The sequence below is a fragment of the Hyaena hyaena genome, unplaced genomic scaffold, assembly GCF_003009895.1.
Source record: "Hyaena hyaena isolate Hyena2069 unplaced genomic scaffold, ASM300989v1 scaffold_467, whole genome shotgun sequence".
Lineage (NCBI taxonomy): Eukaryota > Metazoa > Chordata > Mammalia > Carnivora > Hyaenidae > Hyaena > Hyaena hyaena.
In genome coordinates this window covers 1,279-20,004 of record NW_024081100.1, presented here as the reverse complement: position 1 = coordinate 20,004, position 18,726 = coordinate 1,279, and the positions used below count along the sequence as shown (strand labels likewise).

The 18,726-nt window shown below is 41.3% G+C and overlaps 1 protein-coding gene across 1 annotated transcript in view; it reads left to right on the top strand.

Moving 5' to 3' along the window:
- The window catches only part of LOC120246380, a gene marked incomplete at its 3' end in the record, with an annotated part of 69,720 nt that extends 51,465 nt beyond the window's left edge, over window positions 1–18,255 (top strand). Inside the window, exons 6-8 of the mRNA XM_039253858.1 lie at window positions 15,449–15,519; window positions 17,859–17,953; window positions 18,124–18,255. Of these exons, the coding sequence (XP_039109789.1) occupies window positions 15,449–15,519; window positions 17,859–17,953; window positions 18,124–18,255 (298 nt within the window). The remainder of the gene's footprint in view (window positions 1–15,448; window positions 15,520–17,858; window positions 17,954–18,123) is intronic.
- Between the last annotated feature and the right edge of the window lie 471 nt (window positions 18,256–18,726).

The window sequence follows — 18,726 nt, the reverse complement described above, 5'->3', positions numbered from 1 at the left end:
GTTGTACTAGGATAAAGCAAGAGGCGGTGCGCATAAGAGATTAATTTTAAGAGATAGTAACGACCAGTGAAGTGAGAGACTGAGGGGGTTTGCTAAATATTTTTTTTCTTCAAATATTAAGGGGATGGATTTTCATCTCCGAATTAGTTTAGGTGCATTTGCACATGAAGATAATAGACTAAAAAATTAAAATTAAAATTTCATGCTTCTGTATAGAAGAATTGAAAGTATTTGAATGGTGTTTTGAACAGTGATTCTGAAGATACATTGTGATTCCTGAGCAGTAAAACTGGATTATGTTACAGAGGAACCTGGGAAAAGAAATCAAGCATACCCTCAGACAAACTGGTACACCATGTCAGAAATCAGTTAAGCACATATAAACTGCGAAGGAAAGGTTAATGTGGGCGGACAAGGAGATGAGAAATCACGAAGTGTAAAACAAAGAGAAACTTGGCAAATTTTTATGAAAAGAATATAAATTTAGTTTTAAAAAATGCATTAGAATGCGAGGCTGCTGATGGAAAACGTTCAAAACGATCTTTCAGTTTTATAAAAAGTAAAAGTACATTGACTGCAGAAAATGATTCCTTCTGTTTGTGTCTGAGAAATAGCAGAGGGCACAGAGGTGGTAGTTAAACATATCAGAAAATAAAATAACTTCATTTGGGAGGAAAGATTGACAGCAATGGAAAATTTGATACAAGGGGAAATTTTGGTATAAGGAAGTTTAAGATCTCTCTGAAATTAAAGAATTCATGATGCGCTTATAATTGGAGCAACCTTGGCTTACTCTGAGTAAGGTCTGTCTGCTTTATGAATGACAGTGAGGACCATGAGTCAGTTCATGTAAAGCTTTTTAGCCCAGGATCTGCATATTCCTAATTGTTAGGTGCTACTGTTGTTGTTACAATCATCAGACCAAGGACTGCAAATAGATTTAACTTCATTGTGAACACTTATCAGTTGCTTGCGGCCCACTAGAATGCAGTGTCTTATTTGGAGGTTTGAGGATGCCCAATAAATAGGAAGGTTCCTCTCTCCAGCCTGAGGTCTGAACCACTTTAGGTCCAAGGGATAAAGCCAATTGAAGGCAAAAAAGTGTGCTCGTGTTACTGATAAGATGATGGAGAAGGTAGCTTATATATGCAAACAGTGATTCTCTAAAACTGAGTCTCAGAATCAGACATTCTTTCCCACCTGGCTTTGTCTCTGATTTCCCATCTTTCTGGCGGGTGCCGAGTCCACTTGCTGGCCGCCATTGGAGGCAGAGAACACATGCTCTTAAGAGGAAGGAGAACAGAAGGGCTGTGCTCAATGTGCCCAGCTTTTCCTTCCCTGTGGTCAGATTAAAGACCTCTTCGTTCTCTAGGGCATGGAAGAGAGAGTGAGGGAGAGGTGGAGGGAGGCCCAGGATGGAGCCTCTTCTATTTAGAATGAAACATCAAGAGGTGGCAGTGAGGTGGATGAGTAGTGCTCTTTTCTTTAAAACAAACAAAAGTTGTGGTGCTAGGTCTCTACTCAAGAGAAAAGAATTTTATGATTCACAAGGAGCCCTGAAGGAAGGTAGTGAATAGTGTAGAAGTGGTGTGCTGGTAATGTTAACAATTTGCTTTTCCTGGGAGGGGGAAGAAACTCTGACTTGGAACATTTGCTGATTTCTGAATTACTAAGCATGACACCATTGGGAAGAGAGTTGCAGTTGCACGCCATTTTATACATAATGTTTCCATCATGCTCATACAATTGATGTAAATAACCTTGAACACAGATTATAGAAAAATGAAATTGTTAGGAAATGATGAATTTTAAGTACTTTTACCTTTTGAAAAGTGTAAATTAGGGGTGCCTAATTTCAGTCAGAAAGAGTACATGACTCTTGATCTTGGGGTCATGATTTTAGCTCCACATTGGGTGTAGAGATTACTTAAATAAATAAACTTTTTAAAAAAAATTTAAAAAATAAGAAGTATAATTTAATTGGAAGTTTGTGTAATTTTAATAATGGTAGATTCTAATTCCTGAAGTTAACAGCCAGCTCTCATGAGCCAACACGAGCCTTGTGAGTAGAGGCCACACAAGTTCTGTCTTTGAGGACCCTGCACTAGACAGCACCACAGTTCTCCTAGAGGTAGATGAGGGTTAGCAACATAAGAAGTCAGCCTACAGCGACCAGTCCAGCATCCAAAGTGGACTCTACCTGCAAACATGGGCTCGAGTCAGATAGGCCTGGATTTCACAGACGTGGTTTGCACCCGGCTTTTCTGCTTCTAGGCTGCATGGCTCTGGTGAGTCATGTAAACTCTGAGCCTTAGTTTTAACTGTGAAATAGGGAAAATAGTTCCTATTTCCTAAGGCTGTTGTGATAATTAAGTGAGATAATGCATGTAATGCATCAGCACAGTTCTCAGGGCATGCTAGGTCCTAGTAACACCTAAAGATAAAACAGTGATCCGGAGAAGGCAACAGAATTCTCAGATTGTCACTTGAATAGGGTTAAGGCACCAGAGGAGGAGGCTACACAGTCTTCTTTCAGAAAAATTCACTTAAGGGGCGCCTGGGTGGCTTAGTCGGTTAAGCGTCCGACTTTTGCTTAGGTCATGATCTCACGGTTCGTGGGTTCGAGCGCCGCGTCGGGCTCTGTGCTGACTGCCAGCTCAGAGCCTGGAGCCTGTTTCAGTCTGTGACTCCCTCTCTCTCTGACCCTCCCCTGCTCACGCTGTCTCTCTCTCTCTCCTAGAAATAAATAAAACATAAAAAAAAAAAAGAAAAAGAATTCACTTAAAGTGTATAAGAAAGTCATTAAGATATTTTCAATACAGAGCATAAAACTAGGCAACTTAAGAGGATATTCAGTAAACATGCTGAATGAAAATGCTTTATGCAGAAATTGAGAATGGACTGTAACAGCAGTGGTGCTATACGTTGGTCTATAAATAAGCACTTTATAGTGACATTAATAGCTAATCTAAAAATATGAGGAACACTAGTAAAAACAAGGTACAGGTGGCGGACAGAAAAGTTTTGGCTTTCTTGAGGTTAACTGAAAGACACCAGCTAGTCTGTGGTGACATAGCTTTGCTTGCTTTTTGTAACATGTAATTTCCATAGACTTCGGGAACTAGAAAATGAATATATGGTTACCTGTTATTTTAGGAAAATTTATACAAGATGAAGAAAATAGAAGTCACATTGCCAACAGATGACAACTGTTAATAACGGTATAGATATTTCCAGGTTATTCTCTGTACATATAACATGAATTGTGGATGTGTGTTTACGTAAGTTCAGGCTACCTCAGGCTGCTGAGGTCCAGAACTTTTTAACTGGTGTGACGCGTGCAAAGGCATGTGGAGATAAAGGTTTCCTCAGCCCTCCAGGTGTCTGGGTAGGGCCTGGGATGGCTGATTACCTCGGTGTTCTGTTCAAATCTTATCATTTGCCACGCGTGCCACAAAAAGGTTAGGAAGCGTGCCTTAGTCTTTCTGTGGAATCAGCTGCCTTCTACACACAAGTAAGATGGGAAAACGGTTTAAAAGCCCCTGTAGTGAAAAGCGCCTTTCACTCCTCTGAGTCCTGACTGAAAACATTTCCCCTCTCTGTGCTCCAGCTCCCTGGCACGTTCTCTCTATCCCATTAAACACACTGAGTGAAAAGAGCTCAGAACCTTGTTATCCTCATTAGTACTCAAACATAAAAACTGAATTGCAGTAGTTTTCCTTGTTCGTGATACCGGTGAAGATTACACAAATTTAACACCTGGCGTCGGCAGGGATGTAGAAAAACAGACAACTTCATGTCTTGCTGGTAGGAGTCTGAATTCTTGCCTTTGTGCACATCGTTTTATAATATGAAAAGCAGGTCACAAAATGCATTCTTTTTGATAGTTATTATTCATCATAAGAATTTATCTTCAAGAAATAATCACAGATGTGTGAAACAATTTCTCCAAGAATGTTTCTTGCAATTTTATTTAAAATAGAGAAAAGCTTGAAATAACTAAAATGCCTGACAGTTAGTGTTGGGTTAAGAAAATGTTGACATATCTGTATGATGGATTACCATATAACAATGGTATCTTATCAGAGTATTTAATACTTTTGGAAGATAGTTTAAATCGATAAAATGAAAAGGCTCCAAGGCCTTTTATAGCATAAATCTAGTCTTATAAGACAAAAAAATGTTTGAATAGAAGTCTGGAAATACATACCAAATGTTAATTGTGATTGATGTTGAATGTCATGCTTTGTGTATTTTCCCATTTTCTTCATGAATTCATGTTACTTTGGAGAAAGTAAAAATGGGCTCAGACTGACGAAGTAAAATCTCCCCAGCCATTTATCAGGTTGGAATAACAGATACTAAAGCCAGCCACAAAGTTCACAGGGAGCAATATTGTTTTCCAAGTATACACAGCAGCTGTAAAATGTCATAATGATAACCTTCTCTGAAAGACTACTGCTTTCTGACTCACTGAGAAACTTTGCTCTCTCAAATCTCAGACATTGCCATTTGAAATGATATCTGTAAGAGTGACACACCCTATTCTTGCCTGGAGGGTTTCAGTCACTTTGACAGAGAGGCACCCTCATTTCTAACTCAGGTTTACAGCTACAGATAAGGGTTTTCTGGACTAACCATTCCATGTTTACCATAACTTTGGAGGTTCCAGGGAACAGGGACCCTCGGTCCATGTGAAGGTGATGATTCACGAAGCTCTGCTTTGAACCTGTCACAGTGCTGCTTCATTTCACTTTCATTGACACTGCACACTTCCCCCAGAATCCCCGAGAACTGTCTTTTCCTTTGTTTGGAGAGCTATCCCATGGTTCTTCTTGCTTATTAAAATGAGTCAGTAAACCTGATTTTGTTGCACTTCAGTGACCTTGGTGGCCTTAAATTGATGAGGCTGAAACATTTAGAATCATGAAAAAAGCACGGCTATTTAAAAATTTTTTAGTATATATTTTACAAACATGCACATACATCATCTCCCTTGAATACTGCATCTCTAAAGAGTCAACCAATGGCAGCGTTAAGGGACAAAAGTAATGGTTAATATTTATTGAACTCTAACTGTGGGTCAGACACTATTCCATATATTTTAAAGGTGTTATCTCATTTAATCTTCATTAATATTCTTTTCTATGATGAAAAATACTGTTACTCTTCTTTTTATAAATGAGGACTCTTGAGAGAAAGCTTAAATAATTTTTTCAGGGCGACACAGTGTCGGAAGCAGGATTTGAACACAGGCCACCTGGCGTCAGAGCTTGTGTGATTAACTACTTCTGATACACTAAGTGGGAAATAGCTTCAGCGCAGTCGCTGAAATCACCATGCCTTTCTTTCTTCTCAAATGCTTTAACTGAAGTCCCTCTCAATGAAAACATTATCCCTAGCTTAGGACAAAGTAACCTGTAGCAACTTGAAAAACATTTATGGGTGCCTGGGTGGCTCAGTCGGTTAAGCATCTGACTTCAGTTCAGGTCATGATCTTGTGGTTTGTGAGTTCGAGTCCCGCATCGGCTAAGCAGGAGCCCCAGTTCAGGTTAGCTCTGCTTCTCTCTCTCTCTCACTCTCTCTCTCTGTGCCCCTCACTCACTCGCACCCTCTCCTTCTCTCTCAAAAGACCAAAAAAATATTATTTTCAGGTTTTAGTTTTTTTAAAAAAAACACTTTTATGTATATGGTTTTCTAATCTAATTCTAATAAGTCATTGCTAATTTTAGTATAAAGTTTATTTTAAACCAGTTACCAAATTGTATACCCAAGACTAGGATTTGTTCAGCCGTTGACCCTCCTGTGCATGCCCAAGACAGCTCTAAGATAATGTTTTATTTTGTTTTGTTTTTTTAAATAGAAAAAAAAATTTTAATATATATTTATTATTGAGAGACAGAGCATGAGCATGGGAGGGGCAGAGAGTGGGGAGGACAAAGAATCTGAAGCAGGCTCCAGGCTCTGAGCTGTTAGCACAGAGCCTGATGCAGGGCTCGAAATCACAAACTGCAAGATTATGATCTGAGCCAAGATTGGACGTTTAACAGACTCAGCCATCCGGGTCTTCTCTCCCTTTTCCCCCCATTTTTTAGAGAAAGAATGCAAGTGGGGGAGGGGGCAGAGGGAGAGAAAGAAGAAATCTTAAGCAGACTCCATGCTTAGTGCAGAGCCTGACATGAGGCTCAGTCTCACGACCCTGGGATCATGACCTGAGCTGAAATCAAGAGTTGGACACTCGACTGAGCCTCCTAGGCGCCCCAAGTTTTAAAAAATCTGGGTAAAGTGTGTGTAATGAAATGAGACTTGATATTTGGGTGTGTGTAAATAAGATATTAATTTTATTTATTTATTTATTTTTAATTTATTTCTAGGAGAGAGAGAGAGAGAGAGAGCGTGAACAGGGGAGGGTCAGAGAGAGAGGAAGTCACAGACTGAAACAGGCTCCAGGCTCCGAGCTGGCAGTCAGCACAGAGCCCGACGCAGGGCTTGAACCCACGAACCATGAGATCATGACCTAAGCGAAAGTCGGACGCTTAACCGACTAAGCCACCCAGGCGCCCCAATAAGATATTAATTTTAAAAGAATTCTAAAACTATTGTGAACAACTGACAGTAAAATGCAATAAATGTTTATTTTTCTAAGGTTATTTTGAAGGTGAATTTTGTAGCATTTCAGGGGAGTTTGAGACAGTGGGAAGAAATGAAAAATAAAAACCTGTTCTGAGTCTTTATTAATGTAGCCAAATGTTCAGAACTAAAGAGAGGTGGGTGTCTGGGTGGTTCAGTTGTCTAAGCTTCCGACTGTTGATTTTGGCTCAGGTCGTGATCTCACGGTGCTGAGATGGAGCCCCGTGTAGAGCGCTGCACTAACAGTGTGGAGCCTGCTTGGGATTTTCTCTCTCACTCTCCCTGTGTCTCCCCTCTGCCCCTAATAAAAACTAAAGAGAGGTGAACTGATAACTTGTGTAGGGATGACTCTCTTCATGTGACTTTTTTCTTGTCCCTGGGACAAGAGATACTGGAAGTAAAATTTTGCTGTAGCTGGGAAAGAGCCAAATCTTGTTAGTAGTGGCTTATTCCTTTTTATCTATCTATCTATCTATCTATCTATCTATCTATCCATCTATTTTTTAATAGTTTATTGTCAAGTTAGTTTCCATATGACACCTGGTGCTCATCCCCCCCAAGTGCCCCCCTCCATGCCCATCATCCCCCTTCCCCTCTCCCCCACCCCCATCAGCCCTCCATTTGTTTTCAGCATTCAAGAGTCTCTCATGGTTTGCCTTCCTCCCTCTCTCCCACTATTTTTCCCCTTCTCCCCCATGGTTCTCTGTTAACTTCCTCCTAATCCACCTATATGTGCAAACATACAGTATCTGTCCTCCTCTGACTGACTTATTTTGCTGAGCCTAACACCCTCAAGTTCCATCCATGTTGCTACACACGGCCAGATTTCATTCTTTCTCATTGCCATGTAGTATTCCATTGATAGATAAACCACATCTTCTTGACCCATTTGTCAGTGGATGGACAGTTAGGCTCTTTCCATGATTTGGCTATTGTTGAGAGTATTGCTGTGAACATTGGGGTACATGTGCCCCTATGCATCAGCACTCCTGTATCCCTTGGGTAAATTCCTAGGAGAGCTATTGCTGGGTCTTAGGGGAGTTCTATTGTTCATGTTTTGAGGAACCTCCACACTGTTTTCCAGAGGGTTTGCACCAGTTTACATTCCCACCAACAGTGTAGGAGGGTGCCCGTTTCTCCACATCCTCGCCAGCATCTAGAGTCTTCTGATTTGTTCATTTTAGTAGTGGTTTACTCTTAATAGTGGAGTTCATAGTATCATATTGGGAAAACACATATTATAGCTCTGCACTTCGAATCAAGAGAATGTTCACAAATATCGGTCCTCCAGATTCTTGAACTAAACTTGGCACCAGCAAGGCCATGTGCTCCTCCAGATGAAGAAAGCCAGGTGAGGGTGGATAATCCCTGAAGAGCTGGCTTCCAGACCAGGAAGCTGTGCCATCAAGGATAGCCAGCATTTAGATGTACAGTTGATGCTTGAAAAACATAGGGTTGGGACGCCAGTCTCCCCCATGCAGTCAAAAATCCACATATGACTTTAGACTTTCCCTGGATTTAACTACTAATAGTCTGCTGTTGATTGGCAGCCTTACTGATAGCATGTACACTCCATCAACACGTATTTTGTATTTTATGTGTATTACATACTGTGTTACAATAAGCTAAAGAGAAGAAAATGTTAAGAAAATATAAGGAAATGTGGGGCACCTCCGTGACTTAGTTGGTTGTGTCCAACTTCAGCTCAGGTTATGATTTCATGGTTTGTAAGTTTGAGCCCCACCTTGGGCTCTCTGCTGTCAGTGCAGAGCCTGCTTTGGATCCTCTGTCTCCTTTCTCTGCCCCTCCCCTCCTTGTTTTCTTTCAAAATCTCTCTCTTTCAAAATAAACAAACAAAAAAGAAAATATAAAGAAAAGAAAATACATTTGTAGTACTGTACTATATTGAAAAAACCCTGCATATAAGTAGACCCACATACTTCAAACCCATGTTGTTCAAAGGTCAACTATGTATGTTGTGTGCAAGTCACTCAATACCCACTTTTTCTTTCGGTATCAAGTGAGGATGAATTTTACAAATTCAGTAATCATCTTCATTTTTTAAAAATGTCTAATTTTGAGAGAGAGACGGACAGAGCATGAGGAGGGTTAGGGGCAGTGAGAGGGAGCACAGAGCCGGATGTGGGTCTTGAACTTGTGAACCACGAGGTTGTGACCTTAGCTAAAGTTGGAGGCTTAACCAACTGAGCCACCTAGGTGCCCCTCAGTAATCATCTTCAAATGCCTATTATGTGTGAGGAGGGTTTGGTGTACATAAAGATAAATTGGTTGTGCGTCCTTGGATTTATTTCCCTGCCATCAAGGTGTTAATAGTCTGGCATAGGAGACCCATGTGGGTACAAATCGCTAAATGTGAAGCAAGATATTAAGACCAGAGTGGAGGGCAAAGTGCTAAAGAAGTGAGTAGGAGCTTATCCCCTAGGGGAGAGAAATCAGAGGGCCTCAGAGAGGAATGCTGTGAACTAAGTGTTTTAGAACAAATAGGATTTCAGCAGATAAAGGGGAGAGGTTGTGTGCAAGAGGGGGAAAAGAAAAACAGAGCAAAGGCTGGGAGTCAGGAAAGAGCCAAATGTGTTGGAGTATGGCACATGGTCAAGTTTGGCAGGAAAACGGTAGCCACGAGGGATATAGAAGGCAGTGAGGCTACAAAGAAGACCTGGCATTGGCCACGCTTTTATCCTTGGAAAGGACTGAGATGAATAAACATGAACCCACATTGAGTTTTAGGGTAGCAGGAAGTGGTTAAGAACATGGGCTTTGGAATCGGACAGGGCCCCAGGTTATAATTGTGGTTCTAGTACATAAAAGCAGTGAGGCCTTGAATGACTTTCTTAATCCATCTGAACAAATTCTTCCTCTCTAATGTGGGGATAATTACAATACTTATTATGAGGATTACATGAGATAAAGTATCTAAACAGGTACCTGGTACCTAATGAGAGGAATCTATAAATGTTAGCTGGTATTACATAATAATTTTATGGATTCATTTAAGAAATTTAACTCTTCAAATAGAATATATTTCTTCAGTTTCGTTGATGACTCATTTGTTCCAGAGCATGAATCACAAGAATATCAAAAGAACAGATTGTTCAGAATATTATTTGTACCTGTTTAGTTTTACAGATGTTAACGCATATTAATTTAGCTTCTTGTCTTAGTTTGGGGTGCTATAACAAAAATACCATAGGCTGGTTGGCTTAAACAACAGACACTTTTCATAGTTCTGAGGCCAGGAAGTCCAAGATTGAGGGGCTGGATATTGGGTGTCTGGTGAGGGCCCCCTTCCTGGTTTATAGAGGGCTGCCTTCTCATTGTAACCTCACAAAATGGAAAGAGCTCTCGGGGGTCTGTTTTTATTATAGGCACACATCTCATTTATGTGGCTCACAGGGGCTAATCACCTTCCAAAGGTCCCACCTCCAGATACCATCACATTGGGGATTAGGCTACAACATATGAATTTGAGGGGAACAAAACATTCCGTCCATAGTGTTCATTGATACTTAAGGAGTGCCTGTCCGATGTTTAGTGCCAAGCTAGGTCATTTTGGAGAATACAAGACACAATCCATGTTTTGAAGAGGCTCATGATTTATTTAGTTAGGGAGATAAACGGTAGCCTATCTTTCCTATAGACAAAACCGCAATTTTATCGTAGGCTCAGGTGTGTTATTTCTTAGAGAAGTGTTAGGCCTTGAAAGGACTGGCCATACCATTTCTTTTTTTTTTTTTTTTTTTTNAGGGTCAGAGAGAGAGGGAGACACAGAATCTGAAACAGCCTCCAGGCTCTGAGCTGTCAGCACAGAGCCCGATGTGGGGCTCGAACCCACAAACCGTGAGATCATGACCTGAGCCGAAGTCGGACGCTTAACCAACTGAGCCACCCAGGCGCCCCTGGCCATACCATTTCTTAAGTTCATAGCACTCTTTGTAGAAATGTGACTCTTTAAAACAGCAATATAAAATAGTAGATAAATAGGAACTATTATAGAGAAGTAATCTAGGATTTCAGAGAAATATTAATTTAAGTGAATTTAATATATAATGTATAATATAAGAAGTATTAATATTAAGAGAAATATTAATGTGAACTAGAAGGAAGTAGTCATATATGTAAGATGTAATTAGGTGGACAAGTAAGGAGATTGTTTCTAGAAGGAAACCACATGAGCAAAAGCCTGGAAAGTGAGTATAGTTCTGGTTGAATGGCTAAAGTTAGCAACTCAGGAAACCACAGGTGTTGGTGAGGATGCAGAGAAAAGAGAACCCTCTTGTACCGTTGGTTGGAATGCAAACTGGTGTAGCCACTCTGGAAAACAGTGTGGTGGTTCCTCAGACTGTTAAAAATAGGACTACCCTGTGATCTGGCAATTGTACTAATAGTTATTTACCCAGAGGATACAAAAGTACAGATTTGAAAGGGCACATGCACCCTGATGTTTATAGGAGCATTATAAACAATAGCCAAATTATGTAAAGAGTCCAACTGTCCACTGATGGATGGATAAAGAAGATACGGTATATATGGTATATACGTACAGTGGAATATTACTCAGCCATTAAAAAGAATGAAATCTTGGCATTTGCAATGACATGGTTGGAGCTAGGACAATTAGGCTAAGTGAAATAAGTTAGAGAAAGATAAATACCATATAATTTGACTTATATGTGGAATTTAAGAAACAAAACAAATGAACATAGGGGGTAAAAGAGAGGCAAGCCAAGAAATAGACCCTTATCTATAGAAAACAAACTAATAGTTACTGGAGCGTGGGGCAGGGGGAGGGCGCGTAGTGGTGGTGGTGAAATAGGCAATGGAGATTAAGGAGGGCACTTATGATAAGTACTATTGTATGTAAGGGTGATACACTAAGTTCTACACCTGAAACTAATATTATACTGTGTTAATTAATCAGAATTTAAATAAAAACTTGGGGAGGAAAAAAAGGAAACTGCCTTGGTTGAGTCCAGGTCTATATGGAGGGGAAAAAGAAGCTGGGTTGGACGAGAGGGTTGGTGCCAAGGTGCAGAGCAAATGCAGGCTGGATGTACAGTTATTGCTTAGGGGAGGTCACTGGAGGTGTTGAGCAAGGGAGGGAGGAGATGAGAGTGGTCTTTTAGGAATGTTTTGATGGGAGGTGCTCAAGATGGTTTGGATGGGAGAAAGGATTGAAATCAAGAAGACAATTAGACTAGTTTGTGTAGTGACCCACATGTGAAAAGGCCTGAGATAGGGTGGTGACAAATGGAAGAATAAGAAAGGAACTTGTTTAAAGATTCAAAGGACAAGTTAGTAGAGCTTTGAGACTGATACTTACTGTTCAGGAAGACCTCTAAGATTCTGAGCCTGGAAGGAGAGATGCTGGTGCAGGACTGGAGAGGTGAAGAAAGCTTACTGTGCAGTACAGAAGGCAGGTTTTGTTTGAACAGGCTGTTAGGTAGGCAGGCATGTAGATAGGTAGATAGAGATAGATAAACAGTTTGGAAATTTTTTTTTTCTTTAATTTATTTCTGAGAGAGAGACAGACAGACAGACAGCATGAGCAGGGGAGGGTCAGAGAGAGAGGGAGACACAGAATCTGAAACAGCCTCCAGGCTCTGAGCTAGCTGTCAGCACAGAGCCCGATGCAGGGCTCGAACCCATGAACCGTGAGATCATGACCTGAGCCGAAGTCGGACGCTCAACCGACGGAGCCACCCGGGTGCCCCTGGAAAATGTTTTAAAATGACTTACAATACTACCATTTTGATACAATTGCCCTACATATTCCTTTATTTCTCTTTTGGATTACAGCCCCGGTTCATATACCATATATTCATATTTGAACTCATGAATGTACATACCATTTTGCATTTTAGAATTAGTGTCATTAAAATCTATTTTTCGTAGTTTTTATAATTATACATACTATTGGCTGAAGTTTTCCCCCTTAGTCTGACACATCCCCAGAGCTTCCTGAAAGAAGGGACCATATTGGTACTGTTCATTCCTAAGTGGCTAGAACATAGGCCTATGGATCACCTAGATTATCTCTTTTCTTTATAGAAGTTGCATAATCATGCATATTATTTTTTTTCTCTTTGTTTCTGTTAAAATATTTCCTTATGATAAGTTTGTAAGATTGGGATTGCTGTATGAAAGGACATTATCTATTTGTAGGTCATCCAGATGGCAGTGCACAAGAATGAGTTTGGGGAAACATGCTGCCGTTGAGTGAAAAGTCAATGCTTTCCAGTCATAGAACCCAATTCCAAGGTTACATTTAAGACTCCATAGGGAGAGTTAAACTTTGCTGGCTCCAGGTTTGTGTATGCTTCTTACAGGCTGTTTCCTCACCCATTCAGTAACTTGAGGGAAAAAGCACATAGGAGTTTTGTTGTGCTTCACCATTATTTGGAGGAATGAAGGCAATTTCATCAGAAATCTTTAATTTTTTAAATTATTTTTTAATGTTTTATTTATTTCTGAGAGAGAGAGAGACAGCATGAGTAGGGAGGGTCAGAGAGAGGGAGATACAGAATCCGAAGCAGGCTCCAGGTTCCAAGCTGTCAGCACAGAGCCCAGCGTGGGGCTCGAACCCACGAACTGTGAGATCATGACCTGAGTCGAATCTGGATGCTTAACCGACTGAGCCACCCAGGCGCCCCCAGAAATCTTTTTTGATCATTAATTTCCTACCTAGACTCCCATTTGGAAAACACTGCTGAGTGTGTATTTAGCCATCCTCTGCTTATGGGGTCTTCAGGGAGTTGCCTATCAGTTGGGGTGGCATTTGGCTGTGAGACAAGTTGACTTACAGTGACTTAAACAAGTTAGGGATTGATTTTCCTCATGTAACAAGATGTCCTCGGATGGGTAGTCTGGGCGCTGTTATGACTGGGTGATGTCACTGGAGATCCAAACTCCTTCTGTCTGATGTCACCATCTTCACCTGTGGCTTTCATCCTCATGGCTGCTGTGCCTTCATCCAGTTGCATCCTTGTTTAATGTGGGGAAAATGGAGGGAGGGCAAGGACGAAAGATTGAAATGGCTTTTCTGTGGAGCCTGTCCCTTTCAAAAGCTTTCCTGGAATCCCCACTCAGCAACTTCTGCTCTTACCTCATACGCTAGAACTACAGTTGACCCTTGAACGACACCCGTCTGAACTGTTCAGGTTTCTTTTTTTGTTTTTATAAATGCAGAACAATATTGTAAACGTATTTTCTTAACATTTTCTTTTCTCTAGCTTTATTATAAGAATACAGTATATAATCCATCCAGTATATAATACTGTATATGTGTTAATCAACTGCTTAAGTCATTAGTAAGGCTTCTCGTCCACAGTAGACTATTACTAGTTAAATTTGTAAGGAGTCAAAAGTTGTATGTGGATTTTCAAGTGCTTGGGGCATTGGTACTTTTAACCTCCATGTTGTTCAAGGGTCAGCTGTATATTGAGTGGCCATTCCTAAATGCCAGGGAGAAGTTTAGTATTTTTAGCTGGGTGCCTTGCTTTCCCTGATGAAACTGGTTTGGTTAGTGAAGAAGAAAAAGAGGAAGAATGTTGATAACCAGCAGTGATGGCCACAGTCTCCAGGTGACGTGCTGACAGTGCTCCTAACAGCTTCTTCTTTGAGGTGGTGAAAGGCAAGCATCGATATTTTTACCATACAAGTGAAGGAAAAAAGTGTGAATTTGTGAGGAGTCCATGAGTAGCTATGACTAGGATGAATTTATGTCTGTCATCTGGGTTTGAGCTGAAAAGCCAAAGGACGTATGAAGCCAGCCAAATGTGACATTAATCTTTGGATGCTGCGAGTTTTATATTCAGAGTGAGGATTAATGTTAAATAGCTTTATTATGAGCAGACTCACAGTCAATATAATTAAGGGCTAAGAAACACTCAGGCTAGAGGATTTTTATTAGGTCAGTACTTGGTAACCATTGTATAGTAATTAAGAACTTGGGTTCATAAAGGCCTGCTGCATGTGCTCAAAATAGCCACAGCTCTAGGGTTATGCCCAGCGCTTACAGCATGAACTTTTATTTTTCAGTTATACATACATATACCTGGTGCTCTATTCCAGTGGTTCCTAACTCTTTCTGTGTATGAGACTTCCCCGGGGAGCTCAAACAATATCGATGTCGCCGATACTCTGGTTCTCTTGGTCTGGAATAGTCTTCATTAGTGAGAAATAATGAGGGAAATTGCTAAGGGAGTGGGAGTGGCACTGGAGGCAGAGGATGGCTTTGAGAAGCATGTCAGACAGTCCCATCCAATAGAACTTTCTGCAAGGATGAAAATGTTCTGTTTGTACTGTTCAGTGTGGTCTGTGAGGTACGTTTGACTATTGAGCACTTCACATGGGGGTGTGCAGCTGAGGAACTAAAATTTTAATCAGGTGGTGGCCACATGTGGCTCAGGGCCACATTACTGGATAGCACAGATTCGGAAGGTAGAGTCCACAGGCTACAGTTACCATGTAGGGAAAGGGGGGTATTGGTGGGGGTGAAAGAGGAGGAGCTGAGTGTAATCTCAAAGTTTCTGTCTGCAGAGAGGGGACAGGTGGTTATACTTCTGGTATCGGGAACAGCGTTGGGGGTGAGTTCATGCTTTTACATGAAGGTCTCCGCACATGGCCCAGCACCTGGCCTGTTGTAGGCGCTTAATCCACAATGGACAGTTTTCATAGTATTCGGGCAGAATTCATGGCTCCTGCGTTTTATTTGATGAGTACAAAATACAGTTTAAAAGTGTCTCTGAAAATAGTATTTTCTTCCTATTCAATCTTTTTCTCTCTTTTTAAACATCAGGTATCAGATTGTAGTGGAAATAATACAAGCGACTACGATTAGCAGCTTTCCCCAGCTGAAGAGACACAAGGGTAAGAACCATTTGTTTTTTTAAGCTGTACATTTTGAAAGTTCTGGATCTTCCCCAGACTCTTCTTCTGTCAGAATATCAGCAAGTATGAGCACTTTTCTGACTTATATTTATATATTTCCAATTTATTAAAGTAATAGTATAATCAGCAACGTTAGAGAAAGTATAATTTCATGGTAACAAGAACCTTTGTATTTCTGTGTTTCTTTAAACTTTCTTCATCTGTAGTCATAATGTTTCAGACTGAAATCATTGGGTGTGTAGTGCTTCTGTTCTGATTTTAAAGTAAGCATGATTTCATGATTTTTTTCTCATTAAAATTTAACCTTAATATTCATTATTATTTTTAATTTGAAACATAATCTTAATAGTTATTTAAATGACTCCAGTGAGTTGATAATTTGCAATTTTCCTTAAATTTTTTCTTTAGTTATTATTTGTATCTTGTATTCTTGTATTCTTTCCTCCTTCTGTGTTTAAAAAAAGAAAACACAAGGGCACCTGGGTAGCTCAGTCGGTTGAGTGTCTGACTTCCGCTCAGGTCATGATATCACAGTCTGTGGGTTCGAGCCCCACATTGGGCTGTGTGCTGGCATTTCAGAGCCTGGAGCCTGCTTCAGATTCTGTGTCTCCCTCTCTCTCTGCCCCTTCCCCTCTTTCTCTCTGCCTCTCTCTCTTTCAAAAATAAGTAAACATTAAGAAAATTAAAAAACAAACACAAAACTACTTTTCTCCCATTTGTTTCCCTTCAAATGAAGAGATTTTTACCCAGGCATGATAGTGAGGAATAATTAAGGTGTGAAGCTGGCTTTCAACTCTTTTTATCCTTGGCCTGGGGCTAGCATATATATATATATCCTCCTCTCATAGACCTGTCACTGCCTGGAGTGCAGGTGTTGATCCATAGCTAAGCAAACGCCACTGCCTTGTAGGCTAGCCTTCCCATGAAAATCTCAAGGCCTGCTCGAGTCTGGGGACTTTTCCTTGTGTGTGAGTAACTGACCGAGGTAGGAGCTGGGTAAAAATGAGACGAAGGGACAGACTAGGAAGAGGCATAGATTCTTAATCTCTGTCCACAAAGAAGATTGTACAAATTTGTTCAGTCAAAAAATGCTTACTGAACACCAACTAGGTGATGATGATACAGTAGTGGGAAAAAACAAAGTCTCTGCATTAAGCTCTTAAATGAGGCTGGGAGGCAATCAGAAAACGAGCAAATCAAGTAAGCAGCATTTTATTTTATTTTTAAAGTTTTACTTGTTTAAGAGAGAGAGTTGCATACGCAAGTCATAGGGGATGGAGGAGACAGAGAAAGAGAGAGAGACAGAGAGAGACAGAGAATCCCAAGCAGGCACCCCACTGTTAGTGCAGAGCGCGATGTGGAGTTTGATCTCTTGAATCATGAGATCATGACCTGAGCGGAAATCAAGCATCAGATGCTTAAGTGACAGCCACTCGGGAGCCCAAATAAGCAGTATCTTAGATGTGCTGTGTGCCTTGGAGAAAAAGCTGTGAGTGGGTGTGTGTGGCAGAGCAGTCTGGCTTAGCTGGAGGGGAGGCAGATTTGCATTCACATGGGTCATCTGGGAAGACCTCCCCTACACGGTGACCTGGGAGCAAAGACCTGGGGACCTGAGGGTGTCTGGGGAAGGACAGGAGCAAAACTGAGGCAGAAGCATGTGGGGCTTGCTTGAGTCACCTGTGTGGCTGGAAAGGGGTTGAACTGGGGGGAGAGAAGCCAAACATGAGATGGGAGAGGTGGCACGGGACCCCATTCCGTAGGGCCTTACTGGTACTGCTGAGACTTTGGCTTTTGGTTGGCACGAGGAAGAAAGGAAGTGTTTGGGGGCTTTTGAGCAAAGGAGGTGTGATCTGATTGATCCCTACGAGGCTGTGGGCTCTGTTCCTCTCCTTTTTTCTTACCGTTCCTGCAGAGAAGATGCTTCATTTCAGACGGTTATTTTTAAGAGGATAGTAGAGAAGGAATTCTGGTTGCCACCATTATTTTTCCTCAGTGTTCTTCCTTGATATGTGAGTTTATTAGTCAGCGACCCTGTCCTTATTCTTTGGTGTTGTATTAGTTTACTAGGGCTGCCATCACAAAGTAGCCCAAACTGCTTGGCTTTGACAACAGAACTGTATTTTGGCAGTTCTGGAGCCTGGAAGTCTGAGATCAAGGCGTCAAAAGTGTTGGCAGGGTGGTCCTTTCTGAGGACTGTGGGGGAAGAGTCTGTTTCAGCCTCTTGTTTGTAGTTGGCTTGTAGTTGGCTGTCTCCTCTCTATGCCTTCACGCCGTCTTCCCTCTGCTCAGGACTTTGTCTAAATTTCCTGTTCTTGCAGGGACACCAGTCATATTGGATGAGGGCCGACCCCATTGGCCCCATTTTAACCTAATCACCACTGTAAAGACCTTCTCCAAATGTGGTCACTCTGAGGTACTGGGGGTTAGTACTCATAAATCTGAGGGTGGGAGTGGGAACACAGAGAAGCCCAGACAGTTATGTTACTAGACATTCTCAGTGATGCTTCTTCCTTTCATGCCTCATTTTCTGTCTGAGCTGCTCTCAGAACTGTCTTGCTCTCAAAATGTCTCTTCCTATTCAAGCCCTCGAGAGAAGGCAAGCAGGCTGAGCCCGCTGGGGCCATGGAGCTGTGTTGCCTTGGGACAGAAAACACAGGAGACTGGTTCACCTCTCTAGGGTCACAGAGGAGCAGTGATTATCGTCATGCCCAGATAGTATGATACTCAAGTGGATTTTGGTCTTCTTGCTTTTTCCAGAGGTAAACTCTCAAGATTAGCCTTTTGTTACATACTTAGTGTTTAACATGAATGTTGAACGTGAACGTGTATGCATATTTTAGGTCTGTAAGGACAAATTAACTGCTAAGGAATTATTCTGAATTTGATGTATTATGGTTGAATTTTAATTAAAAAAAGTATTCGGTTTATGATATGCATTAGTTTCCCAAGGCTGTGAGAGCAGAGTACCACAGACTGGGTGGCTTAAATAAGAACATGTATTCTGTCCCCGTTCAGGAGACTTGAAGTCCCACGTCACGGTGTGAGCAGAGCCATGCTGTCTCTGAGTGCTCTGGGAAGGGTCTCTTCCACACTCGTCTCTTAGCTCTTGGCGTAACTGGCAGGCCTTTGGATCGAAGGCCTGTTGTTCCAGTCCCTGCCTCTTTCACTACATGGCATTCTCCTTGT